At 41.3% G+C, this 20,686-nt stretch overlaps 1 protein-coding gene across 8 annotated transcripts in view; it reads right to left on the reverse strand.

Annotated features, from left to right (window-relative positions):
- LOC125458535 (kelch-like protein 3) overlaps positions 1-20,686 on the reverse strand; it is a 135,325-nt gene that overhangs the window by 22,224 nt on the left and 92,415 nt on the right. For all 8 annotated transcript variants that reach the window (XM_059650675.1, XM_048543896.2, XM_048543894.2 and 5 more), the window contains one exon: positions 19,468-19,585. In XM_059650675.1, the coding sequence (XP_059506658.1) occupies positions 19,468-19,585 (118 nt within the window). The remainder of the gene's footprint in view (positions 1-19,467; positions 19,586-20,686) is intronic.

Consider the following 20,686-nt stretch of genomic DNA (forward strand, 5'->3'; position numbering starts at 1 on the left):
AGAAAGTGGTGGTGGAAGGTAGTGATGCAATTACAAACGTGGTACAAAGATGAAAAGAACACCAGTCAGTGCTCCTTTTTGTTACCTATTAAGTCCATGACTAATGTTGATGCAGGATAAGGAAATAATCAGACGTAGTTGGACATCCTCCACATAAAAGGTAAAGTCACCATATTCCTACCAGACCATAAGGCTACTCTATCATTAGAGACAAACAGGTGGTGGTTTAACCGGAGGGTCATCATACCTCAAGTGAGGGGAGGGGTTAAGAAGATGAGTCCTTCATGGTAACCTCAACTGGTTCAGGAATTGAACCCTTGCTGTTGCCATCATTCCCCACCAGCAAACTCAGCTAACTGACTCCAATCCTTTATGTACCTGCTCACGTATCATCAATATCGTTCTCATATTTGAGTGGAAACGTGACGTTGTGATTTACTCATCTTTTTCTCACTCTTCCCTCTCAAAGATCTTTTCAACCAATTATGCTCTAATTTCAATTTCTGAATTTATTCACATCTCTGCCTGTTGCAATCCCTTTCTTTACTGACTCACTCACTTTTGCTAATCTTTCCCACCCTCCCCTCTTGAACAACTACTTGTAGCCATAGACCCAATACAGAACCCTCCCTATCCTGAGGTAAAAGAATATTAGATACTAAAAGTTCTAAAACTAAAACATGTCAGCTACAAAGGCTAAACAAAGTTTTTGAAAAAATTCTCATTATAAACTGAAAAACGTGCTGAGCAAAAAGCAGTGCAACTTTCAAAAGAAGGGTCTTTCTTAAGAAGGGCCCCGACTTGAAACGTCAACTCTCCTGCTCTTCTGATGCTGCCTGTCCTGCTGTGTTCCTTCAGCCCCACAGTGTGTTGTCTCTGCTGTTCTTGCTATGCCAGTTTTTAAAAAGTGCACAAACTCAACTCTTATTTTTGCTAGTTTCTTCAAGGCAATAACATTTCAGACTGACTTAAACATGATCGCAAAAAGTGTCAGGCTGATTCACCGCTTTTGTAGAAACATCATACATGAACACAACACATACAGGATGAAGACCATTTGGCCTCTAATCCAGTCTCTTCATTCATGGCTGATCTGCACCTTAACACCATCTACCCCAGGTGTGTTCACAAACTTTAATATCAAGCAATAATGGGATACGAATACTATCATTTAGCTTTTAGGATTCAAGGTTGATTTCAGGCCAGACTAATGGAATTTGAAAGTTTTGTTTCATCGGCTGATACAGGTTTGCACAGTATTGTCATTCAAGTGGTGGGATAACAATCCAGGATTCATCTGCGAATGAACTGGCTTTCGTTATACAGTAGTTGAGCTTCCTATGAATACAGTGTAGAACGTTGTCTACAAAATATGGATAATTTTTGCCATGGGTATAAAAGATGTGTTCATTTCACTACTTTTTTTAAGATTACAAAAATCTAAACATAGACTAATTTATACAAACCTCACCTCATTTATTATAATAGGATGTAAATTCAACATGTATTTACTAGCCAGCAATTTAAACTGGATGATAACATACATGGGACAGAGAAATTCCAAGTAATCGATTGCAAGTTAACTTGCAATGAATTTGCAGTAATGAACTCACAGAACAGTGCTGTACTACAAAAAGAATTACAAGAAACTCATTGACTGCAAGTGACAATGCAAAAATAGGTAGGAAGCAACCTAGAAAAATTAAAATGCAACAAAATGTAATTTCATGGAGCAGCACTCAATTTGTTGTAACATGCTTAAGCATTATAAATATATAAACAATATTATCTAATACCCTGATTAAGAATTTCTGTCATTTCAGTACATTGTAATATTGAATGTGAATATTTTGTCCACATGAACAGTTTTAAAAAAATTCTCCTGTGCAATTATTCATTTTAAATTCCAAAGCTTGTACCTGGACAAAAAAAGGTGCAGCAGGATACTTAACCTATCCTGCGGATCTTCACCATTGAAACTATATTCATCTTGCCCATAACAGAGAAATTAATACTGACTTAAAACCATTTGCTTAGCAAATATATAAACACATCTCAATGATCTTATAGATGGACAGTATAGCATATTTTGTCCTGCTTCCAGAACATAGAAAACCGCACAATCTACACTGCCTGCCAAAGTTAAACACATGCTGAAGAAATTACAGGACATAAAAGGTATCACAAGACAGGTGCAATGGATCGAATGTAACAGTGCTGCACCAATCTTTTGCTCTGTAGGGGGCACCTGAGCAACTAGTCATCAAATAGTGTCTCCAGGGCCGGATGCAATATTTTGTTTTTTAAACATGGAGGAATTCTAACTTGTCCACTAAATTTTTAAGACCATGACTTTTGTTCTGTCTGCTTGTAACAAGTTAAACATAACAAATAAATCTAATTCTCATAAACAAAAATTCTGGGAGAACCAAGCAGGTCTGGCAGTATCTGTGGACTGAAAGCAGAGTTAACATTTCAGGTTGTGCTCCTTCTTCAGAACACAGATGTTGCCAGACCTGCTGAGTTTTCTCAGAAATTCCTGTTCTGGTTTCTGATTTCCAGCATCCGTAGTTCTTTGTTTTTTTTCCTTCCAAGTCTCATGAATGAGCACATCTCACTTTTTTTTTTAAGTTCTTGATTGATATCCAAAATATTTTGGCACTAGAACAGTTTAAGCGGGTTCTGCCAGGCAGTAGCAGTCCAGCATCATTTATGCTGCAACTCACCTGTGTAAAGCTATAGGAATAATTTTCACTTTCACTGCCTGGGATAATTATCTTAGAGTGGATTGCTTGTCTACTGCAAATTATTCTGTGCCAGTTTTGCACTCAATGATTGTGGAACCACCCTCATGGAGTCTCTCAAGTTAGGATAGCATGTGGTTCAGAATGGAACTTGGTGCTCTCACGGACCCTCTAACTTTGCACTTCTTGAGGGAGATATCACTGTTTGTGAGGTGCTGCCGAGAAAAGTTTGTCAAGTTGCTGCAGTGCATCTTGTGGGTAGTACACACTGCATCAAGTGTGCTTTGGCGGCAGGGCAAGTAAACATTTAAAATGATAGATAGGGTGGCTATCAAGCAGGTTGCTTTGTCCTAGCTAGTACTGATCTTCAGGAGTTGCTGGAGCTGCTCTGAGCCAAGCAAGTGGACAGTTTTCCATCACACTCCTAATTTTCCTCTTATAAATGGTAAACAGGCTGAGGGGACCAATGAATAATTCATTGCAGAATTCCTTGCCTTTGAGCTATATATGCCATCATAGTATTTATGTAGCTGGTTCCGTTATGTTTCTGATCAAAGGTAATCCCAGGAGTAGTTAATCAGGGATTTAGCAGGTTAATGACACTGAATGTCAAGGAGAGATTAATAAGATTTTCTCTTATTATAAGCACTTATATGACATAAGCGTTACTTGCTGCTTTATTAAACCAAATCGTGAGCTTGTGCAAGTCTTGCTCAAATGAAACGTCTTGCTTCAGTAACCACGGAGCTGCAAATTATTACTATATAATGTACAATTATCATTGAGCAATCCCGTTTCTGACCTAATAATGGAGGCAAGATCATTAACCAAGCAGATGAAGATAGAAGAGATTAGGACTGAGGAACTCTTGCAGCATGGCCTGGTGACTGAATTAATTGATCTCCAACAACCACAATTATCTTCCCTTGTATCTGGTATAACTCCAAACAGTGGAGTTTTCTCCAATTCCCATTTGCTCTAATTTTGCCAGGCTCCTGCTTCCACCCTTGGGTAAATGCTGCCTTGATGTTGAAGGAAATCATTCCCATTTCATAAGGGTTCAGCTCTCTTGTTAAGTACATTTGCACCAAGGTTATAATGAGGTTAGGAGACGAATGGCTCCTGTATATCCCAAACGTGGCTTTCGAGAGTAGGTTATTTCTGTGCAAGTGTATCACAGGAACAGCATCAGGGTAATTCACTCAGCACATTCTGAAGATGGTTGAAAATGCTTCAGTCTTCCCTTTTACGCTGAAGTGTTGGATGACTCCATCACTGAGGATTAGGATGTTGACAGATTCCTCATCCTGGTGGTTGCTTAGTTATTTGCTGCCACAAATGTCTGGATGTGGCAGAACTACAGAGCTTCGATCGGATTGGTTGGTTGTTAGATTGAAAGCCCCTCTTCTGTTTGATATGCATCAGTTCAGTGCTGAAGCTTCACCAGGTTGACATGTCATTTTTTAGGTATGCCTGGTGCTGTTCCAGTATGCTTTCCCTCACTCCACACTGAACTAGGGGTGATCCCCTAGCTTGATGGCAAATGGTAGACTAATGGATGTACCAGGCCATGAGCATTTGGCTAGCGGTTGAATATAATTCAGTTGTTCCCAAGGGCTCACAACACCTCATGGTGCCCATTTTGCAGCTGCTAGATCTGGTCTGAAGCTATCCCATTTAGCTTGGATGCTAGTGCCACACAACGTGATGGATAGTATTTGAGAGAGATAATGGGAACTGCAGATGCTGGAGATTCCAAGATAATAAAATGTGAGGCTGGATGAACACAGCAGGCCAAGCAGCATCTCAGGAGCACAAAAGCTGACGTTTCGGGCCTAGACCGTTCATCAGAGAGGTATTTGTGCCTCAGTTTCCTGTACATCAAAGCTGTTTTTGTCTGCTATGCCCTCTTTACTTGTTTTGTATATGGTTATTTTCAGAGCAATAGATGTTAACATAAAATATTAAGAGAACAGTTTTCATTGTTTTCCAGATTTGTCCTGAAAAGAACTGCCTATAATCTGAAGATTATAATTTTCCGATGGCCACCGATGGTCAATGTCTTAAATATCTGAGGTCTCTGAAAAGAAACACAAAAACCAAACTGACCAAATCAATGAACACAAGATGTTGTATATTCCATTTCTTTAATGTAATCTAATGCTAAGGAGCTTCTGGGGGCTTTGTCACAAAGTTCAATGAAAAATCCAACAAATACAAGGAGCAAAAATTCGTTCACCTAGGAAAAATAAGCTGTTCAATTTTACAGACAATGTAATACTACATAGCACAAGTTAAGGATACTTAGTGTAGATTGCCTCTTTGCAGCAGGATGACAGACCATTTATGTACTTATTCAGCATACATTCCCAAACATTTATGAAGCTTGTCCTGACAGAAATATAAACTGAAGGTAATTAATATCGTCAGGTCTGCAAATGATTGCAGTAACTTGAGACAAATTAATAATATTACACTCTCAAATGAAAGCAAAGTATTGCAGATGCTATAAATTTAAATAAAAACAGCACTGGAGAAACGCAGCTCGTGTTTCAATAGGAAGACAAGTCATACTGGACTTGAAATGTAAATAACTTCTCTCTCTTTTGCTGAGTTTTTCCAGCATCTTCTGCTTCATAATACTATTATATACATATTCAAACAAGGAACAAGAACAGGCCACTTGGTCCTTTGAGCCTACTTCACAATTCAATAACATGGTGGCTGATCTGATTTTAACTTCAGCTCCACGTTCCTGAATACACCCGATGATCTTTCGTCTCCTTGGTAATCAAGAACCTAAGCATTTCAAAACCTCAAAAAATATTTAAAAATTTTCTTATCCACTGCTTTTTGTGGAATGGAGTCCCAAAGGCTCTCAACCCACAGAGGAAAAAAAAATCCTCTTTGGTATAAAATGAGTGACTCCTCATTTTTAAACAATGACCCCAAGTTTTACACACTCGCACATTTTTCCCTAAGGATCAATTCTGCACAGAGTACTCCCAGATATGGTATCGTCAATATCTTATAAACTGAAGCATATCCTCACTACTCTTGCAATTGGCCTTGCAATAAAATATAACATTGTTAGCTTTACTGATTACTTGCTATACCTGCAGATTAATTTTCTTCAATTCATGCAGTAGGACATTCAGATCTTTAGTGCACTGACACAACATTAGGACAGAAAGGAATTTCCACTTATATGGTACTTCACCAAATGTCACAGCTATCTCAGTGTGAGATGCAGCAGCTCACACTGAAATACACGTAAATTTGCTCATTGCAAGATCTAATTAATTGCCATGAAATGAATAATCAGTTTATAATGATCGAAGGGTAACTATTAGAAGAACTTTGGGTAATTACGTGTTATTCTTTGAATGATGACACTGATTCTGAATCTCTACCTGAATCACAACAGGTAGCTTTCATTTAACATGTAATCTAAAAGACAGCATTTCCACAAAGTTACTGCAGGGTGTCAGTCTAGGTTATAAGAAAGGACTTACAATTCATTTGTTTTCAAGTCCACTCAATGCATTAAAATGCTTCAAACTAAATCAATACATTTTGTATGACATAATCAATTACTGTTCAGAAGCAAGCAATTTGGACCAGTCGATCTAGGCTCAACTTGAGCCTCACATCTTCTCACATAATCTATTGTATAAACACATAAATTAGGAGTAGGAATAGCTATTTAGCCCTTATAGCCTTGTCACTCAATGAGAATATGGCTGATTTGATAATAGCCTCTGCATCACATTTGCGCATAACCCTAGCCATTGACTCCCTTGTTAGGCAGGAGTTATCTACCTCTGCTATTCAATGACCCCATCTCTGACATTGTCATGCAGTCATAGAGATGTCCAGTACGGAAACAGATCTTTTGGTCCAATTCATCAATGCCGACCAGATATCCTACATAAATCTAGTCCCATTTACCATTTGGCCCATATCCCTCTAAACCCTTCCTATTCGTATACCCATCCAGATGTCTCTTAAATGTTGTAATTGTACCAACTTCCACCACTTCCTCTGGTAGCTCATTCCATACATGCACCACTGTCTGCATGAAAAAGTTGCCACTTAGGTCCCTTTTAAATCTTTCCCCTCTCACCTTAAATCTATGTCCTCTAGTTTTGGAATCTCCCACTCCGGGGAAAAGACCTTGCATATTTACCCTATCAATGCCCCCTCATGATTTTATAAACCCCTAATAGGCTACTCCACAGCCTCCGACACCAGGGGAAAATAGCCCCAGCCTATTCAGCTTCTCCCTATAGCTCAAAACCTCCAACCGTGGCAATACCCTTTTCTGAACCCCTTCAAAGAACAAAGAACAAAGAACATTACAGCACAGGAACAGGCTCTTCGGCCCTGCAAGCCTGCGCCGATCAAGATCCTCTGTCTAACCTGTCATCTATTTTCTAACGGTCTGTGTCCATTTGCTCCCTGCCCATCCATGTACCTGTCCAAATATATCTTAAGAGACACTAACGTGTCTGCATCTACCACCTCAGCTGGCAATGCGTTCCAGGCACCCACCACCCTCTGTAAAGAACTTTCCACGCATATCTCCCTTAAACTTTCCTCCTCTCACTTTGAACTCATGACCCCTAGTACTTCAGACCCCACTTTGGGAAAAAGCTTTTTGCTATCCACCCTGTCTACACCCCTCATGATTTTGTAGACCTCAATCAGGTCCCCCCTCAATCTCCGTCTTTCTAATGAAAATAATCCTAATCTACTCAACCTCTCTTCATAGCTAGCACCCTCCATACCAGGCAACATCCTGGTGAACCTCCTCTGCACCCTCTCCAGAGCATCCACATCCTTTTGGTAATGTGGCGACCAGAACTATACACAGTACTCCAAACGTGGCCGAACCAAAGTCCTATACAACTGCAACATGACCTGCCAACTCTTGTACTCAATACCCCGCCCAATGAAGGAAAGCATGCCAAATGCCTTCTTGACCACCCTATTTGACCTGTGTTGTCACCTTCAGGAAACAATGGGCCTGAACACCCAGATCTCTCTGTTCATCAATTTTCCCTAGGACTTTTCCATTTACTATATAGTTCGCCCCTGAATTTGATCGTCCAGAATGCATCACATCACATTTGCCCGGATTGAACTCCATCTGCCATTTATCTGCCCAACTCTCCAGTCTATCCATATTCTGCTGTAATCTCTGACAGTCCCCTTCACCATCTGCTACTCCACCAATCTTAGTGTCATCTGCAAACTTGCTGATCAGACAACCTACACCTTCGTCCAGATTATTTACATATATCACAAACAACAGTGGTCCCAGCACAGATCCCTGTGGAACACCACTGGCCACAGGTCTCCAATTTGAGAAACTCCCTTCTACTACTACTCTCTGTCTCCTGCTGCCTAGCCAGTTTTTTATCCATCTAGCTAGCACACCCTGGACCCGACGTGACTTCATGTTCTCCATCAGCCTGCCATGGGGAACCTTATCAAATGCCTTACTGAAGTCCATGTATATGACATCTACAGCCTTTCCCTCATCAATCAACTTTGTCACGTCCTCAAAGAATTCTATTAAGTTGGTAAGACATGACCTTTCCTGCACAAAACCATGTTGCCTATCAGTGATAAGCCCATTTTCTTCCAAATGGGAATAGATCCTATCCCTCAGTATCTTCTCCAGTGGCTTCCCTACCACTGACATCAGGCTCACCGGTCGATAATTACCTGGATTATCCTTGCTGCCCTTCTTAAACAAGGGGACAACATTAGCAATTCTCCAGTCCTCCGGGACCTCACCCATGTCTAAGGATGCTGCAAAGATATCTGTTAAGGCCCTCGCTATTTCCTCTCTCGCTTCCCTCAGTACCCTGGGATAGATCCCATCTGGACCTGGGGACTTGTCCACCTTAATGTCTTTTAGGATACCCAACACTTCCTCCTTCCTTATGCCGACTTGACCTAGAGTACGCAAACATCTATCCCTAACCTCAACATCTGTCATGTCCCTCTCCTTGGTGAATACCGATGCAAAGTACTCGTTAAGAATGTCACCCATTTTCTCTGACTCAGCGCATAACTTGTCTTCTTTGTCCTTAAGTGGGCCAGTCCTTTCTCTAGTTACCCTCTTGCTCTTTATATATGAATAAAAGGCTTTGGGATTTTCCTTAAACATGTTTGCCAGCAATATCTCATGTCCTCTCTTAGCCCTCTTAATCCGTTTCAGATTCGGTCTACATTCCTGATATTCTTGCAAAGCTTCATCTGTCTTCAGTCGCCTAGACCTCATGTATGCTTCCTTTTTCCGCTTGGCTAGTTTCACAATTTCACCTGTCATCCATGGTTCCTTAATCTTGCCATTTCTATTCCTCATTTTCACATGTCTCTCCTGCACGCTAGTCAACCTCTCCTTAAAAGCCTCCCACATATCAAATGTGGATTTACCTTCAAACAGTTTCTCCAAATCTACATTCCTTAGATCCTGCCAAATCTTGGTATAGTCGGCCTTCCCCCAGTTTAGTACTCTTCCTTTAGGACCACTCCCATCCTTGTCCATAAGTATTGTAAAACTTACGGAATTGTGGTCTCTATTTCCAAAGTCGTCCCCTACTGTAATATCAACCACCTGGCCGGGTTCATTCCCCAACACCAGGTCCAGTATGGCCCCTTCCCGAGTTGGACTACATACATACTGCTCTAGAAAACCATCCTGGACACAACTTACAAATTCTGCTCCATCTTGACCCCTAACACTGAGTGAATCCCAATCAATGTTGGGAAAATTAAAATCACCCATCACCACTACCCTGTTTCTCCTACACCTTTCCATTATCTGTTCACATATTTGTACCTCTATCTCACGGTCACTGTTGGGAAGCCTGTAGTACAGCCCCAACATTGTTACTGCATCCTTCCTATTTCTGAGTTCTACCCATATTGCCTCACTACTTGAGTCCTCCATGGGTCCCTCCTTCAGTGTGGCTGTGATATTGTCTTTGACCAGTACTGCAACTCCTCCACCCCTTTTACCTCCCTCTCTATCCCGCCTGAAGCATCGATATCCTGGGACAACTAGTTGCCAATCATGCCCTTCCCTCAACCAAGTCTCAGTAATAGCAATAACATCATACTTCCAGGTACCGATCCAAGCCCTAAGCTCATCTGCCTTATCTACTACACTTCTCGCATTAAAACAAATGCGCCTCAGTCCACCTGTCCCTTTGTGTTCATCATCTGCTCCCCGACTACTATTCCCTTTAGTCACACTGACTCCATTATCTAGTTCCCTACAGACTATCGTTACCTCTTTTCTGTCCAATATTTGGTTCCCATCCCCCTGCCACATTAGTTTAAGCCCACCCCCACAGCATTAGCAAAAGCACCCCCAAGGACATTGGTTCCAATCCAGCTCAGGTGTACACCGTCCAATTTGTAATAGTTCCACCTTCGCCAGAACCGGTTCCAATGTCCCAAAACTCTGAACCCCTCCCTCCTGCAGCATCTCTCAAGCCACGCATTCATCCTGGCTATTCTTTCATTTCTGCACTGACTAGCACGTGGCACTGGTAGCAATCCTGAGATTACTACCTTTGAGGTCCTACTTTTTAACTTGGCTCCTAACTCCCTAAATTCTGCTTGTAGGACCTCATCCCGTTTTCTGCCTATACCATTGGTGCCTATATGCACCACGACAGAATGTTCTGCAGCCAATTGGATTCATCCCTGACCCGAGCACCTGGGAGGCAACATACCATTCGGGAGTCCCGTTTTCGACCGCAGAACCGCCTATCTACTCCCCTTACCATTGAATCCCCAATGACTATCGCCCTTCCACTCTTTTTCCCGCCCTTCTGTACAGCAGAGCCAGCCACAGTGCCATGAACCTGGCTACTGCTGCCTTCCCCTGGTGAGCCATCTCCCCCAACAGTATCTAAAACGGAATACCTGTTTTGGAGGGAGATGACCGCAGGGGACACCTGCTCTTCCTCTGCATTTTCGTCACCTATTCACTATCTCCCTCAGCAATCCTAATCTGTGGTGTGACCAAATTGCTAAACGTGCTATCCACGACCCCCTCAGCATCACGTATGCTCCAAAGTGAGTCCATCCACAGCTCCAGAGCCATCATGCGGTCTAACAAGAGCTGCAGCTGGACACACTTCCTGTACATGAAGGAGTCAGGGACATCAGCCCTGTCCCTGAGCTCCCACATTGAACAAGAGGAGCACAACACAGGTGTGAGATCTCCTAACATTATTAAACTTAACTTAGATAAATGAAAAAGGAACCAAAAGGTTTTTGGCAATCACACGATATATATAAAGAAACGTGAAATAGAAAAAGCCTTACCTTATCTACACACCACCGGAGTCTTTTTTTTTGGTTAGAGAGGAGGGTGGGTGGGAGGCACTACATGTGTTAGTTCACTATCCTATCTACTTGTGACTCCACTTTCAAGGAACTATGAACTTGCACTCCAAGGTCTCTGTGCAGCAACACTCCCCAGGGCTTACCATTAAGAGTATAAATCCTGCCCTGATGTGCCTTTCCAAATGCAGCACCTCACATCTATCTGAATTTAACTCCATCTGCCACTCCTTGGCCCATTGGTCCATCTGATCAAGATAGCGTTGTACTCAGAGGTAACTTTCTCCACTGTCCACTACATTCCAGTGTCATCTGCAAACATACTAACCATAGTTCCTCTGTTCACATCCAAATCATTTACATAAATGACAAAAAGCAGTGGGCCCAGTACCAATTCTTGTGGCACACCGCTGCTCACAGGCCTCCAGTCTGAAAAGCAACCCTCCACCAACAACCTCTGTCATCTTCTTCCGAGCCAATTCTGTATCCAAGTACCTAGTTCTCTCTGTATTCTGGGGTGATCTACTAATCAGTCTACCATGAGGAACCATGTCAAACGTCTTACTGAAGTCCATATAGATCATGTCCACTGCTCTGCCCTCATCAATCCTCTTTGTTTCTTAGAACATAGAACAGAATCCCTACAGTGTGATAACAGGCCATTTGGCCCAACTGGTCCACACCAATTCTCCAAAGAGCATTCCACCCAGACCCATTCTCCCTGTAGCTCTGCCTTTCCCATGACCATCCCACCTAGCCTGCATATCCCTGAACACTACAGGCAATTTAGCACGGCCAATCCATCTAACTTGCACATCATTGGACTGCGGGAGGAAACCGGAGCACACAGCGGAAACCCACACAGACACAGGGAGAAGGTGCAGACTCCACACAGACAGCTGCCAGAGGGTGGAATCGAGTCTAGGGCACAAGTCTCTGGTACTCTGAGGCTGCAGTAGACATTTTTCAAGATGTTGCTATTTATTTCCCCAGGTTTTCTATCTTTTGTAGTCTTCTCCTCAGTAAACACTAATGCAAAATACTCATTTAGTATCTCCTCTATCTCCTGTATAATCCCAATAAGAAGTTCATTCCTTTCTTATTTCTCAGTTCCACCTAAATAATTCCCTGGATGTATTCCCAGGAATATTCTCCCTAAGATGTGGAGGTGCCGGTTTTGGACAAAGTCAGAAGTTGCATGGCACCAGGTTATAGACCAACAGGTTTATTTGAAATCGCACAACAGGTCAGCCCCTTTGTCAGGTGCAGTGAGAGGACTGAACACACAGGCAGAGAGATCAGAAGAGCATACAATTGGTGTGAGTGGAGAGTCAGGTGATAACTTTCTGCAGGTGAGCAAGAGTGTTAGATGGTGAGTAAAGTGTCAACAGCTCAATAGCCAACAAGAGGATGATTTATAATCTGATTAAATGAGGCAGAGAGATAATCACTGGAATTGTATGTTGAATTTAAAACTGTACAAACTAATTAAGGTGGAGAGATCACAATAATTTATCAAGGTGAGGCTGTCAAAACAGGACAGTAAGGAAGATCTTAAACAGAAAGACTTACTATGGACTACTTTTCGGAATCAGTCTCATTCTTGGACACACGCATCTCCATCAAGGATGCACACCTCAGTACCTCACTCTACCACAAGCCCACAGATAACCTCACGATGCTGCATTTCTCTGGCTTCCACCCTAAACATTATTAAAGAAGCCATCTCCTATGGACAAGCCTATATATACAAAGGATCTGCTCAGATGAGGAGGAATGTGGACACCTGAAGGATGCTCTCAAAAGAACAGGATAATGATGCTCAATTAATTAATTCCAATGTACCCCAGCGAAAAACCACAACAAACTCCTCAGAAGACGAACACAGGATACAACCAATAGAGTACCCTTCATCATCCAGTACTTCCCTGGAGCGGAGAAACTTTGCCATGTTCTTCGCTGCCTTCAACATATTATCGATTACAATGAGCATCTTGTCAAGATCTTCCCTATCCCTCCATTTCTCGCCTTCAAACAACCACCAAACCTTAAACAAACCATTGTTCACAGCAAGTTGCCCAGCCTTCAGGACGACATCGACCACAAAACCACACAACCCTACAAAGGCAACCTCTGCAAGACATGTTGGATCATTGAGATGAATACTACCATCACACATGGAAACACCACCCACCACGTGCATGGCAGATACTTGTGTGACTCAGCCAATGTTGTCTTAAACATATGCCACAGGCAAGGATGCCCTGAGGAATGGTTATTGGCGACACCATGCAGCCACCATGACAACAAATGAATGGACACCACGCAACATTCGCAAGACAGGTATGTTCCCTCCCAGTCATGGAACACGTCAAAGGCATTCAGCCTCCGATTTTGGGTAAGTACCCTCCAAGGCGGACTTTGAGACACGCAACAACACAGATTTGCCAAGCAGAGACTGATAACCAAGTTCTGTGCCCATAAAGACAGACTCAACTGTGATCTTGGGCTCACATTGTGCTACAGATGACCCCACCACACTGTTCTGTATCTGTAAAATTTTCCTTACTGTCCTGTCTTGACAGCATCTTGATAAATTATTATGATTTCTCTACTGTAATTAGTTTGTACAGTTTTGAATTCAGCATGCTATTCCAGTTGTTTAGTTTATCTCCAGCACCACCTTATTTTTAATTTTTATAATTGTTTCTCTGCCTGACTTAATCAGATTATACCTCATTCCTTCACTGGTTATTCAGCTGTTGACACTTTACTCACTGTCTAACACTCTTGGTCACTTGCAGAGACTCATCATCTGGCACTCCACTCACACCAATTGTATGCTCTTTTGATCTCTCCGCCTATAAACTTGCTCTCTCACTGCACCTGATGAAGAGGCTACATTCCGAAAACTTGTGCGATTTTAAATAAACCTGTCGGACTATAACTTGGAGAGAGAGAGAGATAGAGAGAGATAGAGAGAGATAGAGAGAGATGGAGAGAGATGGAGAGAGACGGAGAGAGACGGAGAGAGACGGAGAGAGACGGAGAGAGACGGAGAGAGACGGAGACAGACGGAGAGAGACGGAGACAGACGGAGACAGACGGAGACAGACGGAGACAGACGGAGACAGACGGAGACAGACGGAGACAGACGGAGACAGACAGAGACAGACAGAGAGACAGACAGACGGAGACAGACAGAGAGACAGACAGAGAGACAGACAGAGAGAGAGACAGAGAGAGAGACAGAGAGAGAGACAGAGAGAGAGACAGAGAGAGAGACAGAGAGAGAGACAGAGAGAGAGACAGAGAGAGAGACAGAGAGAGAGACAGAGAGAGAGACAGAGAGAGAGAGACGAGAACTGCAGATGCTGGCGAATCCGAGGTAACAAAGTGTGAAGCTGGAAGGATCTAGGACCGAAACGTCAGCTTTTGTACTCCTAAGATGTTGCTTGGCCTGCTGTGTTCATCCAGCTCCACACTTTGTTATCTTGGACTATAACTTGGAGTTGTGTGACTTCTGACTTTATCCTCCCTCAATACAGCCATAATGTTATCCTTAATCAAAAACACCATTTTCCCCCCCTCTCTTGCCCCCCTTTCTATCACATCTATACCCTGGAACATTGAGCTACCAGTCCTGTCCATCCCTGAGCCACATCGCATGTTCCCAACTATGCCCCGAGTTCTTCTGCCTTACTTGTTAAGTCTCTTGCATTGAAGAAAATACAGTTTATCAGTCCTACCTCGTTCTCTGCTTTGTTTCTGCCAGCCCTGACTGTTTGACTTACTCCTTTTCCCAGCTGTATCAGTCTCAGACTGCTCTCTTTCCTCATTAACTCCCTGGGTCCTCCCCACCTCTTAATAGTTTAAATCCTCCCAAGCAGCTCCTGTAGACCTCCTCGCCAGTATATCAGTCTCCATCCAATTCAGGTGCAATCTGTCCTTCTTATACAGGTCACTTCTACCTCAGAATAGATTCCAGTGGTCCAAAAATGTTTAAAGTTTTTGAGAAGATTCATAGCTCAGGTTGTGGGTGAGGTTGCAAACTTGCTCGCCGAGCCAATGTGTTTGATTGCAGATATTTTGTCAACCTGCTAGGTAATATTGTCAGTGCACCTCTAGTGAAGCTTTGGTGTTCTGTGCCGCTTGTTATTTATGTGTCTTGGTTTGCTGGGGTGGTCGATATTACTTCTGATTTTATTCTTCAGTGGTTTGTATATCAGGTCCTGTTCAATGTGTTTGTTGAAGGAGTTCCGATTTTAATTCCAGGCCTCCAAGAATTTCCTGGCATGTCTCTACTTGGCTTGTGCTGTTATGGATGGGTTGTCCCAATCAAATTTGCGTCCTTCTTTGTCCATGTTTATCGAGACAAGTGAGAATTGGTCGTGTCTCTTGTTGGTGTTTATATATCCTTATTGTCAGTTTTCTTCCAGTTTGGCCTATGTAATGTTTCTCACAGTCCTTGCATGGTATTTTGTATATTACATTAATTTTATTGGCTGTGGGTATGGGGTCCTTTATGTTTATCACTAGCTGTCGCAGGGTGGTTGTTGGTTTGTGGGCTACCCGAATACCCAGCAGTCTGAGTAATCTTGTGGTCATCTCTGATATGCCCCTGACGTACAGTAGGGTGACTAGTGTGTCTGGCCATGTTGTGTCTTCTTGTTGTGGCCTGTCACAGAAGTAACGGCAGATCGTGCTTTTTGTGTATCTATTTCTTTTAAAAGCTTTTAAAAGATAAGTGCTCCTGTTCTGCTTTGCACAATTCCAGGTTGCTGCAGTGTGTTGCAACTCGTTCCTGATGCAGCTCCATTTATGGGTATTGGGGAGGTGGTATTTGGTGTAACTAAGTATCTGGTCCATATGTGCCGTCTTTCTGAGTACGCTGGTCTGGAGTTTCCTGTTGTTCCTATGTTCCACCATTATGTCCAGGAAGGGTAGCCAGTTGTTGTTCTCTTCTTTTGTGAATTTTGTCCTGGTGAGAATGTTATTTGTGTATTGGTGGGTTTCTTCTAGTCATGCGCATTTGATAGCCATGAAGGTGTCATCTAAATAGTGGATCCATAGAATTCCTGGAGGCCTGGCATTCCAACTAGAACTCTATCAACAAACACATCGAACTAGACCAGAGATACAAACGGCTGAAGAACAAAACCTGAAGGAACAGCAACAACTCCAGCAAATCGGGGCATACAAATAACAAGTGAGGCGGAACACCAATGCTTCACTGGAGATGCACTAACAAGGTTACCTAGCAGGGTGTGGAAATGCCTGCAATCAAACACGGCAGCTCAGTAAGTAAGTCTGCAACCTGATGAAAAGATGTGAATCTTTCTCCCCTGCACCATCTCCTCAGCCAAGCATTCATCAGCTCTATCCTCCTATTCTTACCCTCACTAGCTTGTGGCACCAGGAGTAATCCAGATATTACTACCCTCGAGGGCCTCCTTTTTAAATTCTTGCCGAACAGGTGAGAACTTCCAGAGAGTCATAATCCTCAGAGAAAACAAAATACTGCTCTGTTCGGACTTAAATAGAAGGCATCTTAAGTTTAAACTGTGACCCCAGTTCTCACGTTTTCCACATTCTTTCACCATACACCCCGTCAAAACCTCTCCAGCTCTTTGTCTCATCAGAACACTCCTTTCCTATCACCCTCCAATGTTTATTCAACCTCTTCTTACATAACTGGCTCAACCACTTAATCCTGTGGTAGCAAGCTCCATATTTTCGTCATTCTCTTGGTTTCAAGTTTCTTTGGAATTCCCAACCTGACATTTAAGTAATCATTTTATACTAATGATCTCCAGTGTTGCTCTTCTCCACAATGGAAACGCACTTTATTTTGTTGACCAAAACATTTCATATGCTTAAAAACCTCTGTTAGATCACCTATCAAGCTCTTTCTTTTCAACAAAGAGACCAAGCCCATTTCGATAGGAATAACCTCACAATTCTGATATCCACATAAATCCTTTTTACACCCCTTCTGTAGAAAGGGTCTCTACATTCTTTTTATCGTATGGTGATCTGAGCTGCATGGCCTAATACAAGTATGATTTAACCAAAAATACACGTTTACAAGTTCAATTCTATCCCTCTACAATAAACCTTAGTGCTCTGTTTATTATATTTCATGTTCTTACCAACCTGGATTGTTATTTTCAGTAATTTGTATGATGTACATCTAAATCATGTTGCTCCTTTATTCCACACAGATTATTTTCTACTAAGCAACTTTATAATTTTTCTTTACATAATTTATTGCTGAAAAGAGACACATTTGTCAAAGCTTTTCATCTTGCACTCATCAGGACAATTCACAAGAATATCAATGCAAAGAGAAAGCCCCACACTGCATAAGAGAAGAGTACAGATTGGTTAGCAAGTGAACTCTTATTTTGTAGAGGCATTGCTACCAAGGATGCACCAGTTAGATAGCGAGTTAACTGTAGAGCTTTGTTTAAACCAAGCAAGGTGATCTTGATTGGTTACGGTATTGTCCTTACAGCCAAACCAGAAAACTGCTGCCACCTATTTGTCAAGTTTAAAAAGATTTTGTGCGTATCCATGGTTTTTTCTGTCAGCAAAGAACAGAGCCCTGTATTTTAACGTATGGAGCTTCCAGCACGAATATGCTTGCCACACTGCAGGCTCAACTGACAATCTAAAATTAGCAGCCATCATAATTCTTAATGTACACAGGATTATTTAGCAACTGTCATCCAATTGAAAATTTACATCTAATGTTGAACAGTGTTCTAAGTATTTCAAGTACAGGCTGGTTAGATGCGGTTAGTACCTCACCTGTTGTCAACAGCCAAAGAGATATGTTGTTCAAGTTGGATCCATCAGTCCACAGGAAATTCAGGTCACATACCTAGTATTGCACCAATACTGAAGTTCTTACACCACATTACTAATTTGCAACATTGGCACAACATCTTTTTGATTTAAGGCTGACACTTGTCTATTACTCTATTATAGCAGCATAATAGTTTTTAAACTTCCGTTCAAACTTGTAAGATACCCTGTCTTTCTAAGATAATCTGGGTACTTTTCAGGAGCAAATGATGGCTTTAGGCTCCTTCATAAACCTACCTGGCAGACAGTGAGAAATGATCTGATTGAGATAGCCACTCTGCATGGCTTTGATGCATCCGATTTCAGAATTAAGCTTGCACAATGAGCGAGCTTGGGCCCTACTTACAAGGTTGCTGATTATACCAATCTTTAGCACTTGGAGCAATAAGAATCCCAATGCATTACTGACCACTGAAAGTAGGTATATGGTGGACAGCAGTTGAAAAACTCATGACTACGCCATTTCAAAGATGAATTTGGGTGTAAGATGGAGCAACTTAGGGCATGTAAGAAAATTCTTACATGTAGCTGCAGATCTAAATATAGCAAGTGTATCAATTGCATATTGGAAACATAAAAGGTGTTGCGAGGTCATATGGCATTCCACTGAAGACATGTATCTCATAGAAGCCAACATGGAATTTAACTGCCTTTATCCTTTTAGTCAGTACAGATTACAGGTTTTGGAGTTGCTTCAGTGCATCTCGTATATGCCACCACTCAACACTGGTGGTGTTGGGAGTGCTTATTTAAAGTGGTGGATGGAGTGCCAATCTAGTGGCTATCTTATCTTGGACAGTATCAAATTTCTTGAATGTTGCTGGAGCTGCACTCATCCAGGCTAATAGAGCGTATTTCTTCATACTCTTACCATGTTTGTACCTTGCAAATTATGGTCATGTTTTTAGGGAGTTAGGTTAATCGTTGCAGAATTACCAAAGTTTGACCTGTTCTTGTAGCCATAGTGTTTGTATCTGATTCCAATTAAGCTTCATACCTGTGGTAACTGTGTAGAAAATGGATACACATCTCTCTAATATGCAGAAATATCACATTAGTAAGTTTCAAGTTAAGTTGAATGATGTAATAATTACAACAACTAACAAGGTATATAAATGAACTACATCGAAATATAATGAATTATCTAAACTATGGCATCTCCAGTAATGCTTCCTTTGTGCTATAGCTATTTGTCATTATCAGCTTAAAATTCTGAACGCTGGCCTTGAAGTAACGTTGCTGAGAACTGAGTCAAGCTGACAATGTTACAAAGTATTTGCAGCATTGAGACAGGCCATTTCACCCAAAAGGTCAGGGTCTTTATTTACTTTACTTATTTACATTTAATTTACTTATTATACACTAAAATCATGGCAGATAAATATGCAACATAATAAAATTACTTGCCAATTTTCATTATTGTGTATTTGATGTTATCAAGTGAACAAACTCTTGATTTAATAAATGTAACTGCATTCACCTGCTCTGCACCTTCTGGAAGGAAGCTCTGCTACTTGATTCCAACGGTCATCTTTAAAGTCATAGCACTCCACACTTCGTATAGCTTTAGGCGCCTGACCACCAACCACTATCATTACCTGAAAACATAAGCAACAGATCTGTTACAACTCAGATAGAATCAGCATAGCTTCTTGGTTATGGAAATAATTAATTTCTTCAATGTTGGCATTATAAAATATCTCCATAATTTAGATCACAAAACCTACTACAACATGTTACCATTTTGACTTCTTGGTATTTAGGTTATGTAGAATGCAAGCGAAACAACGCTCTCTATTTCTGTCTAAATTCTTCCGCAAATAAGCAGGGATCCAAAAGCATTTTTGAATTTTCCACTATTGTTCTGTCACTGTATGCTCTATCTGCAAAACTCAGAAAATCTGACCAACCTCTCAGAGAATCTAATAACTCAAAAACTAACATTCAACTGAAAATTGACTGATTAAAAGCCAACAGTCTCTCTTTCAAGGTAACTGATCAAGTTAAATTCCATTCTTTCATTGGCCTTCAGGCCTTGTTTTAACCAAATGACAATCATCCATTTGTTTCATCTATAATATAGAAGGGAGTCACAGTGCAAAATGCAACAGTTATGACGTAAATTGCAGCTGTATCCACATTCTATGAGCATACTATAACAAGAAAACATCTATAGTATGTAAAGGATGCAATTTTTGAAGGAGCTCTAGCAAGGTGAAGTGCCCATTTGGGTTGTGGATTTTATTTCTGATCTGGTGTATTTAATAATGTTTAATATCAACTACTGTGGGGCTTTTGCTGACCAAAATGTTTTCTTCAATAAACTGGATTAGTTTTATTAGGCAAAAATATTTAAATTTACTTATTTCTAAAACAATTCTTAAACCTGTAAAACAAACAATTAAGAAATGAAAACTACATTTTCAAATTGTTTTTATTATCCCACTGGCCAGGCTTGTCCAAAAGGTTGTTATGGACAAAGCAAAAGACTTGCTTTCACATGCCATTATTCAAAGTCAAAACAACAGATCTTCACAAATTTTTCAAATATGGATTGCACAGTTTGAAATTTGTTCAGAAGTACATTTGGCCTTATTAAAGTTCCTGAACAAACACAAAATATATAAATCATTTCCTGAATGTCAGAGTAAAGATAAATAAAGTCACAACGAAGGCCATTAGAATTTCTGTTTTATAAA

Source organism: Stegostoma tigrinum, chromosome 13 (assembly GCF_030684315.1).
Source record: "Stegostoma tigrinum isolate sSteTig4 chromosome 13, sSteTig4.hap1, whole genome shotgun sequence".
NCBI lineage: Eukaryota > Metazoa > Chordata > Chondrichthyes > Orectolobiformes > Stegostomatidae > Stegostoma > Stegostoma tigrinum.